Below are 20,263 nucleotides of genomic sequence, written 5' to 3'. Positions count from 1 at the left end.
ACACAAATGCTGTGATGTTCTTAGGAGTGAATCTTAGCTATTTAGAGCACACTGGTTCAGCCCTCAATATGTACAAAATTCAGCCTGCTGTGTTACAGTAAAATTTGCTATTAAAGTAAGAAAAAAAATATAATCAGAATATTATCTTTATTCTATCCTAAAAGCTACATGTATGTACAATATTAAATGTCTCACTTATTTCAGATACTATCTAGTGCTGGGCCTCAATATTTTACTTACAAGTGGTTCTATAAATATTTTAAATTTTGCCATGAAAGCAATTAAAACAGAGCAATTTAAGGTACAATAATCCATATAAAATTTAGTGCAAATCAATGTATTTTTAGATACAGTATCTGCATGACATAATTAAATGTGCAGGTAATATTTTTTTCTAGTTCTGCACTGTATTTATAAAGAGATTGTTAAGGTTGGCACAAAATAAAAACTTTTAAGTTATGTGCAAAGTCCTTTTAATATCCTAGATTGCCTCGGATTAACAAGAGAATCTCATCATCCCAGTAACATGGAACTACCAGAGTTAATCAACCAACTCTAGCAAGGGCTTCCATTATCCCTCCTGTATGCAACACATGGTCCCAACTGACACAGGGAGCCAGCCCCCTCACAGATGCACAGCCCCCTGCCTATTGTGCTGGCCATTCAGTGATTAAAGAGGCTTCTGCACCAATTACAGCACTTCCTACACCCAGTGGTCCTTCAGCACCGGCTTTTTTCTGAGCCCCATCAAGTTGAGATTTCACACATTGCCAGGGAATGCCGTTTTCTTAAGGATTCTTAACAATTCTGAAAATACTTGGTAAAAATCAGGGTCTAATCATATAGGATTTTACACTGAAATCCCTTTAACCATTGCAATATGCACTTGCGACAATATTTGAATAACTTGATGTTTGCTCCACAGCTGTGAGGAGGGAGAGACAACCTCCACTACCTCTGCTAGCTGGCACAAGAGGCTTGCAGCTATCTCATCACACCCTGCTCCTCTCCACCTGGATGCTAACCAGAATCCAGCATCCTCTGGAAGAGTTGGTCTCACCGCCCTGGAGCTCCCTGTGTCCAGCCAGCTGAATGAAGGAACAATACCTACATTGGTCCAGCAGTCAGTATCTGTCTCTGAGGCAGTTCACATTTAAATAGAGCATCACTAAAAGACTTGCAGGTTAAGGGGTAGAGACTCCTATCTGGTCATGCATCCAAACAAAACAAACAGGTTAAATAGGCTTTGGGAAATGCACTTGATAAAACATCCCTCACAGAAACCTTGGTACAGACCACACCAGCCCACGTATAGATGTGGTGCATTAGAGACATGGAAACACTCTCAAAATGATACTTCTGCACAAAAGGTTTATGGAAGGTAAAATTACCTCCTGCCTGTGTTTCCCCTTTTGTGGAAATTAGGGTATGGGAGAAGAAAGGAAAGCTGGGGTAGTGCATGTTGGACTTTACTCCAGCATGGCATCAGGGTACCCAAGCAAGAAACTTCCATCCACTGCACTCAGAAACATTCCCAGGGTCCAGATACTGGACATACCTGAAGAGTCACTGTGAGGCTAAATGTCATCTCCTGCATTGTGCACACAAACACACACAAAAACACGTGCACATAGACATACATAAGCTGGTCCAGGACGCATCTACAGGGTTCTTGACTAATGAGCAGCATGAATCTTCATGTGGAAGTGGCAATCTTCCTGCTCTCGGAAGTGCTGGCCACACACTGAGCAAGTGCAGCCCTTCTCGCTGTTGTGCGTGCGCCGCACGTGGCTGTCGTGGGCTGCATGTGAGGCGAAGGCTTTGCCACAGTGCTTGCACTTGAAGGGCTTCTCCCCAGAGTGCTGGCGGATGTGCGTGCGCAGGATGCTGGATGCCGTGAACGCCTGAAAGGGCAGGGATCAGAAAGCGGGGAGGAGTTGAAAGTAATCTATTTTCATATATATAATCCCCAGGTTCAGCTAACCCAGACCCCATCAAAAGTACTGTACCCTGAAAATAAGTCCTCAAATAGCTCAAAATCCTCAAGATAATTGGGAAAAAAAAACCAAAACCACAAAAACCAAGGAACCAGACGTCAACACATCACTATACAGATGTGGATGAGTCCATGGAGTTAGATGAAGCTCAGAGAAAGATTTCTCACCAGAGACACCAGTAAATCTCTCCTACTTGTCAAAGGGTAAGAAGGCAATACTGTCCTAATTAGATTTGCAGCTTCCTTATCACCTATACAGTCCTGCATCCATCTTTTGGGGTTTCATTTTCCCTGCTCCATAATACTTTGCTCTTTCTTCAGTCAGGCCTTCCAGCCTGTTTCCCCCCTCCCCGCCACATCCACACACCAAAAGGTACACTCAGCCACACTCCGTCTCCCTCGTAAAAGGTCCTTCTTCCTTTGTGGAGAAAACCCTCTCACCAAGACTTAAGCAGGAATATTGAAAAGTTGTTCATGTGTTCCCCATTTTCTCTTTTCCAGAGAAAGACGCTTCCAGGCCTTTCAATGTTTGCAGACCACGGAAAATAAATTATCTTTAGTACCAATATGGTGCTGAACCATCACAAGGAAGTTTTTACAGCAAAAAGCAATACATCTCAGATACCTTTTCACTAGGAACCTTAGAGCACAAGCCGATCTGAGGTTCCTGTAGAAAAGTTCCTGGCAGTATATATCAAGGTCAAAGTGTGTTTGAGGGCCAGAATGGTGACCTTAGCCCAACACTTTTTCTTTAATCTCACAGTGTCACCAAGATAGTGAGCAAAGGGGGCAGGAAAGCAAAGCTGCCCAGAGCACAGATATCATTAGAGGCAGAAGAGGCAAAAAGGAATCATGACTGTGTAGGAGGAACAGGCGAGGATACTTTAAAATAGCCTGTTTTCCCAGCCACAGAAATGCTGGCTATGTCCCAGGATAGCTGCAGCCTGAAGACCAATGGTTTAATCTGATCCAATCTGTACCAGTCCTACCAGACTGGCTGGGGGGTGGCCAAGGGTCCCACGCATCCTAGAGATCCATTCACAGAGCGACCTGTAAAGCTCTGCCATCTCTTCCTGTGATAGGAAGATTAAAGGATGACATTTCATCCTGAAGTCTGCATCTGCCTACAAGTGTTCAGGATGTCTGGGAGCGAAAAAATATAATAGGCAAAAAGATCTAAGGTTCTTTAATACAGGACACTTCAGATCTGTGTTAGTCCAGCCAGTCATAAACAAAACTCTCCCAAAACCAGAAGCACCTTACTACATATGCTGACGGTGCTTCTGCATTGCATGGACACTCTGTAGCACCTGCAGCCCCTATGATATTCATCCAGCAGCGGCCTGTACATCCATCCTCCGTCTGCTGGGAGAGCCATCACTGCTTTCCCAGGGAGAGCTCACCTGAATCACCCCTCCTGTGAAGGGCAGTAAGTAACAGCCGAGCACATTTTGATCAGTGCTGCGTGTTCTTTTTCAAATGAAACCTCCATGCCCAGTTGCACAATGGCCCCGTTACTTCAAGGCAAGCATGCGCGCTATGTCATGTCTTGCAGATTCAGCTTATCGGCCAAATCTGGGTGCTGCACTCCAGAAGCAGTGTCACTAATATAAAAAAATACCTATTTGATGAAAAAGAGGAATATTGGATCTAGCTACATGCTTCAGATGGCACTTGAAATGCTCTAAATCTTTTCTAGACCTTATCCCCACTGCAGGTCTCTGAGCTAGGACAAAACACAGATTCCACATCAGCTGGAGACCAGATCTTGTTTCTTCAGTCTCTGCAACCCTGTTATTTCAACTGACAACTGTGCCCAGAATATATACTCACTTATCTGGTTATCAACTTAGATGACATTTTCTTGAAAGAAAACAGCAAAGAAACAGAAAAAATTGATAAAAGGAAACAGAGCATGAAAGAGCTGCCTCCTGGGTGATACTGAGCACGACAGGGATGGGACAGGGCTTTGCGTTACCTTGTTGCAATAGACACATTTGTAGGGGCGCTCCCCGGAGTGAACCCTCATGTGTTTGTTCAGGCTGGAGGACTGAGAAAAGGTCTTCCCACACACTGAGCACTGTGAAAAAAAATAAAAGGGATAAAGTTAAAAGGAAGCACAAAACAGCATTGCTGAAACAACAAATTAGGTATGTGGATGATGTGTGCATGTATTTTCCTACGTATATTTATGTATATATTTATCTATATACATATGTGTATTTATATGTATACAAACAGCAGTAATTTAAGCAGTAACAATTTAAATACAGTCAAAATGTTATTTACTCTGGTTTTAAGAACAGATTTTTTTTTAAAAAAGGAAACATGCAAAATTTCAAAGCTTTTTTTGTGTTGTTAAAATTGTTTTATTAAAAATCATCCTCCAGAACATTAAGACTATTGATTTTCAGTAATCAAAATCTGAAAATTTCTGTCAATCTTCAAACTGTAAATCAAGCTGCAGTTGCTATTTTAAATTTTTGTTCAAAAGATACAACTTCCTAAAAAAATTTTAAGGGGATCTCTTAACATAATAACCATTTTTTCAGAACCAGTACTTAGCCTACAGCTTGATCTGTCAGCAGTGACTCTCCTTAAGAGTGAAGCAAGCAGCATTCTTCTGCCCAAGGAGCTGCCACCTTCATGGTGTGGTGTGCGCTCTGTGGGCAGCAGCTACACGGCAAAACAATTCAGAGGGGGCTGAAGTCACTTGAGAGACCTGCACTGATTCAGTGATTTGTATGAGCCACAAAATTATTTCCCCCATAGAATTAATTTGAAACAAATTCATAAATTCAAAATAAGCTAAGCTATTACTCATCTTCAAAGAAGGTAATTTTTCTTACTGACATTTTCTCTCTGCTTTTTGAGTCGATCTGTTCTCATATAAATGCAATTTATTCAGAACAAGTTTATCTTCCTGCTGTTCTAAAGTACTTCCTTCATATGCATTCCAAAATAAATGGAAAGGGTGAACAATTACATAGCATTCATTACCTCATATTTGATATAATAGTATTTTTTATCTGTCACTAGATCAGTGCTACATTCTGTCATTGTAATATTGCAGATTCAGTGATAAAAGCTTTTCCTGAAAAATACACATTATTGCAGGACCATCTATGAAATCCGTATTTGGAGGATTTTAGGACCAATTTAACTGGCATTTCAAACACCGGAACTTGCCCTTCCCAAACCTTTAGGAAAAGTCTTGATTTTCAGTGTTCCTAGAGAAAACTGATGCTACAAAGAGGTGTTTGGTGGAAATGAGGAAAAGTATCTCAGCAAAGATTTGCTTCCATCAAACGAAAACCTGCTCCATGTTGAATCTAAAACTTTTTCAACTCCCATTTTGTCCAACAGATTTGTCGGCTCTTAGGCTTAAAAGGAAGGGTGAGGAACATCAGACATTGTCTTTCCTGATCCTGGACAAGTGGAGCGCCTTCAAACACAAGTTACCCCCCACACTGTAAGAAAAGTAGCAAAACCCACAGGCAAACATTTAAAAAGCCCAGTTGAAATACTGTTTCTTTTTGAACTCTTACTGAGACTGTGGAGGTTTTTTTCCCCCCAATATAAATCCATTGAATTTCTTCAACTAAATTCAGCTGCACAAGACAAACTCTTCCTGTACAGGCAGAGCAGTCCCACCAGGGAACTACCAGGGAAACTGGAGGAGGGAAAACAATATCAGCATCTTTCCTCGGCCAAAAGGACTCCTTAAGTAGTTCCCCCCCAGAAGAGCCGGTAATCGTGGAGAGACCCGGGAGCAGGCTCACCTTGTGAGGTCTGTGTTTTTCGTGAACGTGGAGAATATGGATCCTCAGCCTGTCCTTTTTTTCAAAGGATCGGTTACAAAGGTGACAAGGAAATTTGCGGTCCCCCTGGTCCACGCAACGAGTGTACTTGAGGTGCTTGTCCCGGTAGTACTTGTAGGCAAACACCTTGCCGCAGCGCTCACACTTAAAGCTCTCTCCGGCTTCTGTACAGCAGAAGGGAAAGTGCCACCTCCCCGTTACACCACAGCCAAAGGGGGTGTCATTTCAAATCTGCTTCCTTGTCAGAGCTGGTACCTGACGGGGAATTAAGTCTCCGGGAGGGCAATAACGACAAATGGATTCTGGAAACATCAGTAACAAAATACATGTCGGATCTCCTAAGCTTCGCACAGCCCCACTGCTAACGGAGGGAAGCAAACTAGAGCCCATAGCCTGGTAAAATTATTGGGCTTAGCTACCGACTTCAGCGTTTTCATCCTTTAACCTCCATAAACAGCGAGCGAATGTGAAAACTCAGCGTGGAGTCCCACTTCAAAGCGCCTCCCCACAAGGAAACATTGCCAGGTACTTCTTGACAATATCGTCCGTAAATTTTATTTCTCGCCCCCAAAAGAAAAATAAATTTGCACGTCTTTTCTATCATTTTCAAAACACTATCGAACAAAACCACGTTTCTTTGGTTTTCTTTTGTATTTCAAACTGTTCTTAACGCTCAATTTAACAACACAGGAAAATTTTTCAAACGTTTACACAACCTTTTCTTCAACAAAACTTCGTCTTAAGCCTTAAAATGAACTGAACAATTTACCAGCTGTCTGGACCAGGCACACCTTAAGATAACAGAGCTACAAAAATTGCCATGCCAAATTTTCGTGCCAATTTTCGTTTCTCTCTGACTGCTGCACCCGGCTGACCCACCATCCCCCAGCCGCTCCAGCTTTCCTTGCATCGGCACAATGAAACTGGTTTTCTACACAACATAAGTTTTGCTTATAAGAACGCTATATTTTCTACACGTTATAAGCAGAATTACTCCCGGACTAAACGCATTTGGCATTTATTCTGCAAGCGATATCAGCATTATCGGATCGGAACGACCTTGGCCTGCCCCGTTTACCGAGACTGTTACTTGCACAAAAAGTCATCACCTCAGGTACGTGCAGTCATTAAGATAAAACAGAACCAAAACAGGAATGCCCCCCAAAAGCCCCTCTCCTCCAAAAAGGGACTCTCCCTTCGAACAACGGCACTGGGAGGCCGAGGCAAGCTCAGCCCAGCAGCGCCAGTTGCCTTACAATAGCCAGATGCACACTTTTAACTCCCCGTGGAAAGGCGAACTAGGAGCAAGCTGCCGGGGCAAAAAGGGGTGCCCCTCGCTCCGAGCCGGCAGCAGCTCTCGGTGCAATCCCCGGACTCCCCGCTGTCGAGGGCAGCTGCTGCTTTGGGGGTGCTGGAGGCTGCAAGGGAAGGGGACGGCGAGCGGACCGGGACTGCGGGGCCACCGTCACCCCGAGCATCCCCGCGGCAGGGCTGGTCACCCGCCACCGACTCACCGCAGGGACTGGGATGCGTTTGAAGTAAAACACAGCTGGGAAAAAGGTGATGCCCGAGTTTCTTTACCTCCCTTCATGCGAATCTAATCCTGGCCAGCCACAGGTCCATGGGAAGAAGGGGCAGTGCCCCTCCAGGGGTCGGTCGCTGGCAGGCTCACCTTCCGGGTGCTGCAGGGATCTCTTCCCCTCCGGCATGCCCTTCAGGCTGATGGGGATGCCCAGGAACTGCACGTAGCAATCGCCGTACCACACCAGCAGCTCCTGCTTCGGCAAGATTTGCTTGCAGGTCTCGTAGAAGATTTGCCCCTGGCACTGGATAGCTGTCAAATTCTGCTCCTCGGGGAACCTGGCACAGTTCACCAGGGACATCCAGTTGCCAGAGGTGCCCTTCCCGTCGATGAAGTGGCTCAGGCGACCGTATTCAAAGATCTGGAGAGCGGGGAGAAGCGGATCAGCTTCGCCGGACCCTTCCCGCTCACACCAGCCCCACCACCCACACTGGGCCGAGCCGGTCTTGCCGGCTGCGGGAGAGGGGCGGCCGAACGCCGCGCCCCGGCCCCGCGCAGGGGGTGCAGGGGGAGCCCGGCAGCGCCTCCGCTACCTCCCACATCAGCGAATTGTCGTCGTAAGTCTTGATCTCGCTGGTGTTGACCACTTTGCCTTGGAAAGGGCCGAAGCGGACTCCTTTGGGGATGGGGTCCGTGCAGAAGACTCCGAGCTGAGACACGTCCCCGTAGGCCACCCGCAGCACCGAGAGCCCTGCGGGGGACAGGGCGGGCTGAGCGCGGCCCGGGCGCGGCGCGGGGCGCGGGCAGCGCCGGGTCCCTACCTTCAGGCAGCTGCAGAGAGTCCCTGTCGGGCAGCGGGGCGGAGGAGGAGGAGGCGGCCGAAGCACCTGCAGAGAGGGAAACCCCTTCTTCAGCCCGGCCTCAGCCGTGCAGGTGCCGTAAGGCGGAGGGAGAGCGTCCCACCGCCCCTGGCAGCGGCCGCCCCCCGCATCGCCCCCCGGCTTTCCCCCGGTGTGGGCTCGTAACACGAGAAAACCACAGGAAAAGGCGGCCCGACGCGCCCCTGGCCATGCCCCGTGAGCCTGGCTGCGGCGGGACCGCCTGCCCCCCTCGGGGGACTGCCCAAACCACACGGCCGGCCACAAGGAGCGACCCGGTTTCCTTCCCGCCGTCGCCGGCAGCGCCTTGCGCACACGCCGGAGACCCCCTTACCTGGGCTGGCGGGGGGCACCCGGAGCCCCGAGATGGCGTGGAGGCTCCCGGCCAGCTGGCTGCTCTGGAGCGCCCCGTACAGCACCGCGTTGAGCTGCTCCTCGGTGAAGTGGTACCTGCAGCTCTGCCCCGCCGCCCCGCCGCCCCCCGGGCTGCGGGCACCCGTGCGCGGGGAGCCCGGGCAGAGCGGCGGGGGCGAGCCTGCGGCCCCCACCTGGCGGGGCGAGCCCTCCCCGGGAAGGACGGGGGCCGGCGGCGTGCCGTAGAGGAGGAAGGGGAAGCCGGGTAAGGGCTCGGGGGGCAGGAGGGGCGGCTGGCTCAGGGAAGAGGGGACCCTGCTGAAGCTTAAGGGGGGCAGAGGCGGGGAGGCGGGGACCAGCCCGTCCAGGGATTTCAGGGCCTGGGAAAAGTCGGGGGCCTCCTCGACGTACTGGCCAGGAGGGCAGAAAGGGGGGTAGTAGGCAGCGAGGCTGGCGGGGTCCATCCCGAGCGCGTCTCCGCCGAGTCTGGGAACATACTCGCCGGCCCAGGACAGAGCCATGTCGGAGCGGGAAGGGGGGGAGGGGGCGGGGGGAGTTGCCGGGAAGCGCAGGGGCTGACACCCGGGTGCTGCCGGCGCGGGGTCCCGCTGCGGGGCGGGGGCAGGACGGAGGAGCGGGAGCTGCCGCCCGCTGCCCTCCGTCGCCCGGCGCCGTCGAGGCGAGCGGGCCGGCCACCGCCGCCCCCTGCGGCTATATGTGCCCGGGGAGGGGAGGGAGGGAGGAGGACAGGCGGGGGCGGCCCGCTCCGGGGGTCGCGCAGCCCCGGGGGCGGGCGGGGAGTCTGCCCCGACCCGCGCCCCTGCCCGGGGCAGAGCCGCGGCTACTCCCGGGCAGGCCGAGCCGCCTCTCTCCCCACCGAGGCCGGCGGTGTCGGAGTGGGCGCTGGGCGGGGGGGGCGCAGCCTCCCGGACCCACCTCCCCCGCCGCCGCCTCTGCCCTGCGCCTCCCCAAGGCCCGGCCGACGGGCCCGGCCGCGGCGCGGGTGGGCTCTGCCTCTCCCCGGAGCAGGAGGCCGGGCCGCGGGACCGGTGCGCCCCACGGGCGGGCGGGTGCTCCCCACGGATGGGCAGGAGCTCCCCACGGGCGGGCGGGTGTGCCCCACGGGTGGGCACCTACTGCAGTAGGTGAGCGCCGGCCCGCGGGCCTCCGTGCTCCCCAGCCCCCGCCAGTGTCTGGGGGGTCGCAGCCGTGGGTTTTGGATACGGAAAGTAAAAAACCGACTCTGAAACGCGGGTGGCCTGAACGCACAACAGCGCGCTCCCAGCCGCTGCAGCGACGGGCATTGCCGAGGCGATTTGACTTTAACGTGGGGTTGCCGGCTGGGTGCCTGGCAGGACACGGGCTCCTCCTGGGGTTTCCCAGGCTCCAGGACCTGCCCAGAAAGGGACCAGGGGAAGGCATCTGGCCCATGCCCTCTGCCGTGGTGCTGGGCGATAATCCCCTTCTGAAGGCTTTCATCCTGGTTTTTGTGGGGTTTCTCCTTCTAATCTCCCCTTCCTCCCAGATGGCTACGTGCTGCAATCGCTATAAAAAGGGGACCTGGGAGGGGCTGCAGGATCCCAGGGGCCCAGGCGTGCACCTTGCCAATGCAGGATGTCACCCCTGCTGGTGCAGGGAGATGGAGAAATTTTTAGTCTGGGGCAAAATTCCATGCAGAGTGCTGCCCACCTTGGGGAGCTTATTGTCTGCCACTGTCCAGCCTGGGTGACACTGCTCTGCAGGTGTGGGGGGAAGGGATGGGGTAGGCTGTGCTACACTGCAGAGAGCCTGGGGACTTGCACCCAGAGCAAGGCAGCGTAAGGCGTCCTGGGGCACGCACAGCATAAGCCAGACTGCACACAGACACAGCCAGAGTGGGGAACAAACACAGCCAGGCCTGACTCCCAGAGGCTGAGATGCCATTTGAGTGGTTATGGTGTGCTATAAAAATTAATTACCATAGCTCCCTGTGAGCCTCTGTAAAATAATGCCCTCATCCAGAAGAAGGGATGTGTTAGGAATCACTTGAAGTAGCCTCAGAGAGACTGTGGCTCCAACATTCACTGACTGCACTTGACCGGAGGTGAAGCCATCCTTATAGTCCTCATTTCTTATCTGGCCTGAGTGAAGTGCTCTGAAATAGACAGTTGAGAGAGAATCACCAGCTGCCTGGGACAATGAGGGTGTTCAGAACACAGGACCTCAGGCACTGTAATTCCTACCTACCAAAAGCTTGGATTTGGACCCTCCTCTTAATTTTTTCACTCAGGACATAAACACTGAGACAGAAAACACAAGCAAACAACACTACCAAGGCAGACCCGGAACTGATCCAGGCTTTCCCAGCTCCCAAGACACCTTCCATAGTCAGCCCAGCACAGCTTTGCTCCCAAACTTGTTTGAACATTTATGTACTGATGATATGCCAGTGGGCTGCGCTGCCATTCAGCGTGACCTGGGCAGGCTGGGGGGTTGGGCAGAGAGGAACCTGATGAAGTTCAACAAAATGAAGTGTAGGGTCCTGCACCTGGGGAGGAACAGCCCCACGCACCACCACAGGCTGGGGGCTGACCTGGACCTGCTGGAAGGCAGCTCTGTGGGGAAGGGCCTGGGAGTGCTGGGGGACAGCAGGCTGGCCATGAGCCAGCAGGGTGCCCTGGTGGCCAAGGAGGCCGGTGGTACCCTGGGGTGTGTTAGGAGGAGTGTGCCCAGCAGGTGGAGGGAGGCGATCCTCCCTGTCTACTCTGCCCTGGTGAGGCCACTTCTGGAGTGCTGTGTCCAGTGCTGGGCTCCCCAGTTCAAGAGAGACAGGGCACTACTGGAGAGGGTCCAACAGAGGGTTGACTAGGGGACTGGAGCATCTCGTTTATGAGGAAAGGCTGAGATTTTATGGTTATCTGTCTTTTTTTTTTTTTTTTTTTACTTTCTCTGTGTTGTTGCAAATCTCTGTTATTTGTAAGACAGAATTGGTTCTGTATTGCTTTAGGAAACAGTTGCAGGCAGGCAGTTTGATCTAGTTTTATTGATGCAGCATCAGTAGCATAAATGTAGTACCAGCATTAATCAGATTTACAGGAATAAGCCTTTGAGCTCTGATTGCACAGAAAAGTTTGAGTTACCCTTAGAAATTAGGTGTTGCCAGATAGTATGGAATCCTTTGGCTACCCTATGTCCACCTATCACAGCACAGGAGAAGGTCCTTGTGGAGGAGACATGCTCGCATTGGAAATTCAGGAGAAATGAAGACAAACACAATGTGAGATTTTAAAATTCTCATCACTAGTTAAATTGTAAACATGCCCAGAAATAAAAATACTCATTTTTTCTAGAAGCTTGATGACACAGGGCCCCGGAGAAGAAAAGGTCTTGAGGCACTGTTGCCGCTATATTGTAGAAAAACTTGAGAGGCTTCTGTCCCCTAAGAGGTTAAAGGCATTTATTGCACTAAAGAAGTCCGGAGCTCGTGGGGGGGAGGATGCGGGGAGAGAAGAGCAGCCGCGCAGAGCCACCCCCCGCCGGCAGGCGAGCCCGCGGCCAGCCCGGTCCCTGCCGCCCCGCTCGGCGGGGCTGTCCCGGGGCTGCCGGACGGGGTGGGGGTTGAGGGGGCGTCCAGCGCCCCGGGGGGTGGGATGCTCCTGTCCTTTCTCGGGAACGGCTGGGAATTCGGCCGCCAGAACGAGCCGGGGGCTGGTATTGCTCACCGTGGCAGGGGAGCTGTTCTGTAGAAATAAAACCAATTTCGAAGTGCTAGTCCCGACGTGTGTTTTCAGCCTGGCCAGGGAAACAGCTTGCCTCTTCTGCCAGTGAAAAAGGGGCAAACAGAAACGCCGATTCAACTCGAGGGGAAAACCCCAGCTCACACACACTTGGTCCAGCCAGGCGCTCCTTCTTGCAGAGCATCCATACTGCCAGCAGTGGGGACAGGTGGACAGACCGACGGGACGGATGTGGACATCATGTGAAGGGAAAATTCACCCTGAAGTTCTGGCTACAAAAAGAAAAGCCTCAAAACGAGCCCTGGGGACTCCCTCACTCCCCAGCAGCCCCCAGCTGCTGCACCAGGAGCGGCTCCCACAGCTGCTGGTATTTAGGCATCTTACAGATGTCCCCAGGCCAGAGCCACCCACCCCAGCACACTGTGCTTGGCAGCCTCCCACCTTCGCCCCGCGGGTCCCTGCTCAGGCTGGCCGATGCGGCTTTCCTGTTTGCAGATTCACCCAGTAGGGAAGCTGAGCACAAATCCCAGAGACACACACACAGGACACACACACAGAGGACGCTGACATGGCCAGTCACCCAGACTGCCACAGGCAAGGTGCTGCCCTCAACAGCACCCACACACAGGAGCCATGTAAGACATAAACACAGGCAGCCAAGTCCCCTCCTTCTCTCTGGCTGGTAGAGGTGTACGTTCACTGGTGAATGTGCACACACTCTATGTTCACAAGCACTGACACGTTCATGGATTCTGAGAGTATGGGCACAGCCCTTCTGCCTACCTGGAGCCTCCGCCCACATCCCAACCCTTGCATCTTCTTCAAGGGTCCTTCACTCGCTGGCTGGTGCAGCTGAATGCACGGAACGAGCACTCACACGCTCATCCTTTGGGCACTCCACGTTCCACCTGTACTCCAATGTACACTTGTACAAGATTTCACCCTTCCAGGCAGGAGGTAAGCCGTGTTCTGTTTCAGCCACTATCAAGTGTTTCTCACTGTTCCTTAATATGGTCTACGTGACCTTTCTTTTCTTTTTTGTCCTGAGAGTCTCTCAGATTTCTGGTTTGGAATACTGTTTTTCTTTTGGTTGCCTCCTCATACCGATCAAAATATACATCCCACTGAAACTGCGGTGCCTTAGGCCCTCTGGTCTCCTAAGGCGCTTAATCCTTTCAATGCAATCAGCCATGGTTTTTTTCCACCCCCCAAGGTAAGTATCCAGAACCGGACACTGAAGGGAAGGAGAAGAGACATGCAAGAGGTCCCTCCTGGTCACAACACCTAGTGTGAGCTCACCATGCTGGCCAAGGTTGGGGTCATTAGCAGCAGTACTAAAGGACACTCAGACTGGAACCAAAGACGGGGAAGGGTTAATGGGGTCCATCATTCCACCGGAGTCTAACTGCTAGGGCAATTTCTTTTGCAGCTGAGAGATGTCCCAAGAGTCTGCCCCTGAGTGGCACAGACCTCCATGCCCAGCTCTGAAGGGCCACCATTCGTACAGGTTCATTCATGCTGGGAACTTTTAGTTAGTGGGCCTCTGGACTGTGTTAAAAATCAATGTATTAAAAAGCTGTATTAAAAGCAGGGTTTCAGCAGCCCCCGCATGCTGCAGGAGTCCACAGACCATCGTGGGCTGAAGCAAGCCTCAGTAGTAGGGATTCCAGAAAGGTAAGAGGACACAAGTCTTATGTACCCATTACATACATAAGGCCACAGAACTACTTAAAGCTCCTCTGGGTTCTCCTTTCTTCAGCGCAAGAACTACTTTATCATGAAGGTCAACAGCCCCCTGGCTTGTGTCAGAAACCGTGTGGCCAGCAGGACCAGGGCAGTGACCATCCCCCTGCACTGGGCACTGGTGAGGCCGCCCCTCGAATGCCGTGTTCAGGTTTGGGCCCCTCACTGCAGGAGGGACACTGAGGGGCTGGAGCGTGTCCAGAGACGGGCAGCGAAGCTGGTGGAGGGGCTGGAGCACAAGGCTTATGAGGGGCGGCTGGGGGAACTGGGGGTGTTTGGCCTGGAGAAAAGGAGGCTCGGGGGGGACCTTATTGCTCTCTACAGCTGCAAGAAAGGAGGTCGTAGTGAGGCAGGTGTCAGACTCTTCTCCCAAGTAACAAGCAATAGGACAAGAGGAAACAGTCTCAAGTCACGCCAGCAGAGATTTAGATTGGATATTAGGAAAAATTTCTTCACCTAAAGGGTTTTCAAGCACTGGAACAGGCTGCCCAGAGAAGTAGTTGCATCACCGTCCCTGGAGGTATTTAAAAAGACGTGTAGATGTGGCGCTTAGGGACATGGTTCAGTGGTGGACTTGGCAGTGCTAGGTTAACGACTGGACTCAATATTCTTAAAGGTATTTTCCAATCTTGACGATTCTATGGTTTCACTGTGATTATTGTTTCAGGGGACAGGGTATAAGTTCAGTCAGGATGCCCACTCAGGCTGTACTTGGCATCTCTACCTCTACATTTCATAGCCCACAAGCCAAGGCAGAGGGCAGACACCCCCTGCTGCTCTCTTCCCTTGGCATAGCTGGAGCCCAAGCACAGTGTGAGGTGCAGCCCTCCTCCCGTACTGGATACAACACGTCAAGAACCAGCAACAAGCTGGGGAATAATTCAAGGAACACTGGGCATCCCTGTTCTGCCCCTGTGAAAAGTCTGGTCTGCAAAACATACGGATTTTGCAGCATCACCTTTTGTCTCTTTTGTCATGATGTCAGGTTAGAAGAACTTGTTTGTATGTCACATGCGTTGGTCTCTGTGAACAAAGCCTATCCTGAAAGTGAAAGGCAGCACCTCTCTTTCATAAAGTCAGTTACACCAGAGGTCATCGTTAGGTATTTCAAATGGTACCAGGAGTTTTAGCTAAAACTGTCATCTAGAATTTTCATTTCTTTTAATATTAATAAATTCTACGGGGATAATTTTTGCCTAAAGGCAAATTTCTGATAGGAAACATTTTGTTTCCTCTACTTGTTTCTGACCTTACATTAGGAAGAAACATCTTCTTTCCTTGCTTTCCTTAATGTGGCAGTATTTTCCTCATATCCAAGGATCACCATCATTTTGCTGAAGCCAACAGACCTGCAGGATAAGCCTTGTTTTGGTAGGAATGGTGAAGGGTTAACATTGGAACATCTTTAAAACAACTTTAGCTTCTCATATTTTTAATATAAATAGCTTTTCTCCCTCTTCCATCTCTCAAAGAGAACAGAAGATTTCTCTTCATAAACAAGCACTCTTGTAGCTGCTTTTCTTTATTTATGTTTTAAATTGACCAGTCAAACTTTTCTGACTGCCTTAAATTAACCATTTTGGCATAGCAAGGAGAGCCAGCCCTTAACTCCACTCAGTCCCACTTCACACCACTTGAGGTCTGCCTCTGCTGAAACTGTCATGAAAGACACCCCTTTCATCCTGGCTGTGATATAAACAAGTACTCATAATGAACTGTTTTCACATTAAGCCACCTGATAAACATTTTCTGTTACTATAGCGTTACAAAGATAAAAGGATTTGAAAGTAACACCTAGTTGGAATACATAAATGTCTTCCACATAGAAAGCCTGCTATCTTTTTAAGAGCTGCCGACTCATCTACCCTCTACTATTTACGCCCTTCCAAGAATAAATGAAGACACAACAGAAACACGTTGAAATCTCTGAAGCCATGTAAAACCCGAAGGCATTAAAATTTATTAAATGATGCAATAACAACAGAATTCTTTATTTACAATAGCATTATTTAACATCAAATAAGCAAATAGCATCAGCAAAGCAATATTAACTTGCATAAATGTATTTAAAATTTCTCTGAATATATCTACCTTTGCATAAACTGCTCACACTAGAAATACAAACATCAATGCAGGTGAACAAAGTGATGTTCAGAGTCAACTCCGTTTTGAAAATAAATCACAACCTGAAACACTGTAAGCTTTCTCCTGAAGAACCATAGTTTATATATTGCTTAATTTTACCCTTGTATAATCTTTTCATATACACACATCTCAGATGCAACTTCATGATGAACTGTACAAATAAAACCCACAAATGACATAAAGGGAAAAAATTAAATGACAGTAAATGCTTGAAGAAATGTGTCCATCATCTCTATTGAACAACATAAAGATTAAGTGATGATGCACTTATTCCAAAATTGTACACAATTCACTATACAAATATAATACATCAGACAGCTATGTAGGAATATACAAGACTTAAAAACAGATCTAAGGCATTATGCTAGATTTTAGCATTTTGAGGTTCTTGCACATAGCTTTTACCTGTAGTAAGAAACTTAAAAGATTTTGTTTTAGTCTACAAAGAAACACCAGGGAGAAAATTCTAATTAAAATCAAAGCCACTACAGTAAATTTTCTTTTGTGCAGAGAATGCTTTTGCTCTTAGGCAGCATACTACCATACAAATACTAGAAAACTTTTAAATTCACACCAACAATTAATGGCTTAAGTTGCATTTCAAAACTGATTGTGTATCTTTGGGTTCTGCAAGTGGAGCTGTGCCACCCATTTCATCTGTTAAGCCCATATGAATTCTGCTTTTAAACAAAGATTAAAAAATGTATTGTATAAACTGCAAAAACATTGCTTTTAATTAATACAGGCCCAAAGGGATACCGGTGTGGGACGATATTTTAAAGATTGAATACAAATTAATTCATTGTAGCAAAACAGCTCACTTCACTTTTTAAACTTACCACATTACATGAACACTTAAAACAGGTCGTATGACCATATATATGCTTATTTTTCACATTATGCGCCTTTCACATTTAGTAATGTAAGTAGAACACTGATTAATTGTTCTGTTAAACAAACCCCAAGTACTTTCTCCAACAAATTTACTGTATACAGGATGAAAAATACTGATAATGAAGGGAATTGATTTGGCTTATTTGTTTCTATAGTGATCAATATGATCAGAAGATTCCTTCACTCACTTTTCTCTTTCATTAGTTAGAAGACGACTAAAGTCACGATGAACCCAAACAGAGCCAAAGTGATAGGTACAATCTCCTTTCTTTCAAAATGGCAATGGATGAGGAAGTATCATAATCACTACAGATGATAAGGGTTTGCAGGTCTGTCGTGAAACAGGACAAATTTAACTATTTTGTCCACTGTGAAAGAGAATAATCTGCAGCGGTTACAGTTAAGAACTGAAAAACAAATGGAACAGAAACAAAACTATTTTAAAACTAATTTTACACTTTGCGGTGCATGAAGTTAATTCCTTCAAATTTATACATTTCTTATATAAGTATTTTTTTGTCAGATATATAATACAAGTTTAACACAAATGTCGTTGTAGTAATGAGGCTGTGGAGCTCAGGGCTGACAGTTACTTTGGTTTCCCATCAGCAGGTAGAAGCGATGACTCAGCTGACTAAATATTCTGTTTCACTTTGGTAACAGAACAGTGACAGCTGAAAAATGTTCTTTCTCCAAAACGGTGGCACTGCCCTCCTTAGGGGCAAACACAAGTGCACATTTTCTGGGCTTTCATCAAAAGCCTTCTACAGAAACAGCCCGTTTTGAACCACCTTTTATCATTATTTTCCTCAGCCCTGATATAGAACGGCTGCTATTTTATTTGGACTCCCACCTGAAAACCAGAAGAAACTGAAAGGCGACAGAATAAACCTTTCGCTCCCAAAAGGCATGGCTGATGAGATATTATAAAATGCATTGCATTTTACATGACATCAAAACATTTCATTCACGTTAGAAAGTTTGTGGATTAAGGGTCAGCAGAAAGAAAACAAGTCAAACCCATCAATTTCTTAATATTTCAAGTCCTCAGAAACTGATGTCAGGTTAGTAAAAGATTATTCCAACCACAGTGGGCAAGAAAAAACCCCAAACCCCCTAACAGTGGCCTGCTTAGTAACAGTTTTTCTAAGATTTGTTACGAAAGGATATAAACATACAAAAATCAAGAATTGGTTCCTACAGTGGCTGCATATAATATAGGTTAGTTAAATGACATTATGAGCAGAATCACAAGGTTTAGAAAATGAGAAGTCTCAAGCCTACAAATTAGGTCTAATCAAGGCATTGTGATCCTTTACAAAACACTTTTCCAGGAGACACACACGGCTAAGAAGATATCTAATTTAATACTGAAGTACCTCATTTGGAATCAACTTCACAACATGTATATCTCACAAAAATTATACAAGTAAAACACTTAGGTTTTCAACTTAAATTATTGCTTGTTTACATATAAACTGGATTTTATGTACCTTACAAAACGTCCTTGTAGTCCACACTGCTTTAAAATAATCAGAAACACACGATAGTGGTGAAGTCTGTAGTGATATCTGCTACAGGTATTACAAGAATTGTTATTTTCCCAGCTAAGGGGATGGGAACCAGAAATTATGATGCTTTAAAGCAGGTATCTTGAGCTCTTTGATATTATGCACCAATTCTGCCACTACCATAATCAGTACATGCATTACCATCAAAATTTGCTGTTCAGCATCCAGTAACTGGCTGTCCAGATTGCTGGAAACACACCCAGGGAAATAAAGGAGTAACCTGTTCTTTTATTCTATTAGAAAAAAGAGGAAGATAACAGAGGTCAGGAGAGCCAGGTAAAAAAAAAATAAATCAGGATTTGCTGTTTGTTAGGAATTTAATTAAATAAGAATGTAACCAACTCGTATTTTTGGATTCATGACTTGCATTATAAACATCACCACAAAACCCAAACAAAATGCCCCTTATAAACAGCCCCCTCACAGAGTATTTTTCATCTGTTTTACAACTTTAACCCCATTCAGAATTGGTCTGTATAGTTTTCTGCATTGGTTCGTCTTCTCTGACTTGTTGTCAGTGGAACGTGCTCGTTGAAGATCTCTATATGTACCAGACGTTGCTTCTACACCCTCCTCCATGCCTCCTCTCTGCCCCAAAATGCAGGCCTTAGTCTAAAACACCAGTTTTCAGACAGAACTGAATCCTTTGCACCAGACTGAGTAAGCCAGGGAAAACAAAGCAAAAAAAAAAAAACAAAACCAACCCCAAGGTCTAGAACTAAACAGAAACAGAACAAGAGCATGGTTGTTTTTCTTTAAATACATACATTTAAATACATTCAATCTGACATGGTTTATGAAAATTGCCTGTCAACATTTACTTCGCAGGAGAGATCTAAGTTGCACTAAGGTGAATGCAGTGAACAGACTGAGCAACTGTCTGTACGCTAGCTTCAGACTGTCAAAGAAGAGGCTGCTCTTCGGCAACGACCACCCGGCTCCCCTCGGGAAGGCAGGGCTGAGTCCTGTCGGCAGCAGGCAGCCACCCCTGGCCTGGCAGCTCAGCTGGGTCACGACAAACAGACGCAGCTCTTCAAATCGGTAAGGATTTGGGGCTGTAAGCCCCGTCAGCTGAAGGAAGGAGCAACCAAACCACCCTCAGGGTCAGCAATATTTCTGCAAAAAAGAGAAATTGGAGAAAAACAATTAATTCTTCCTTCTACGACAGTGAAGATGGATAGGTCAATGAGAGTGGGAAGCTGGACCACAGCATCCACTGTCAACCATACATTGGTGGATTACTTTCAACCTGAAATATAACTGGAATTTATAAAGCTAGACTATTCTTTTGCGTACACTGGTACAACTGACCTGTGATTTACCTCCAGTAGTATCGGTGGAGGTTTAATTTCACTGCATTCTTAGGTCCTTAATTCATTACAATTATCATGGACATTATAACAATTCAGGACCATCTATCCCTTGTAGACTCCAGCTAAAGGCACAGCAATATGGTTTAAGAGAAGTCTCCTTCTTGGGAGTATGTGCAAAATCTTGCTGTGTTAGCGTCACCCTCAAAGGAAACAACTGCTTGGTTCACTTTCCCCTCTAAGAATCATAACAAAGAAGGGAATAAAGAAGTAAAAAAAAGTTTCAGCTACTGATCCCTAGAGATGTTCTTCA

The 20,263-nt window shown here is 47.8% G+C and overlaps 2 protein-coding genes across 10 annotated transcripts in view; both read right to left on the bottom strand.

Annotated features, from left to right (window-relative positions):
- Nucleotides 1–1,676: 1,676 nt before the first annotated feature.
- On the bottom strand, nt 1,677–9,092 carry PRDM14 (PR/SET domain 14). Its single transcript, XM_056330601.1, is given in 7 exon segments — nt 1,677–1,904; nt 3,975–4,076; nt 5,779–5,981; nt 7,490–7,760; nt 7,933–8,144; nt 8,147–8,226; nt 8,473–9,092. Coding segments are annotated over 7 exon segments (1,716 nt in total).
- Nucleotides 9,093–15,947: 6,855 nt separating this feature from the next.
- The window catches only part of NCOA2 (nuclear receptor coactivator 2), a 189,974-nt gene continuing 185,658 nt past the window's right edge, over nt 15,948–20,263 (bottom strand). For all 9 annotated transcript variants that reach the window (XM_056333448.1, XM_056333445.1, XM_056333444.1 and 6 more), the window contains one exon: nt 15,948–19,756. In XM_056333448.1, coding sequence (XP_056189423.1) covers nt 19,745–19,756 — 12 coding nt within the window. In that variant the 3' untranslated portion in view covers nt 15,948–19,744. The remainder of the gene's footprint in view (nt 19,757–20,263) is intronic.

The sequence above is a fragment of the Falco biarmicus genome, chromosome 3 (genome assembly GCF_023638135.1).
Source record: "Falco biarmicus isolate bFalBia1 chromosome 3, bFalBia1.pri, whole genome shotgun sequence".
Taxonomy (NCBI): Eukaryota; Metazoa; Chordata; class Aves; order Falconiformes; family Falconidae; genus Falco; species Falco biarmicus.
The sequence above is the reverse complement of the archived record's forward strand: the minus strand, read 5'-3'. Positions and strand labels throughout refer to the sequence as shown.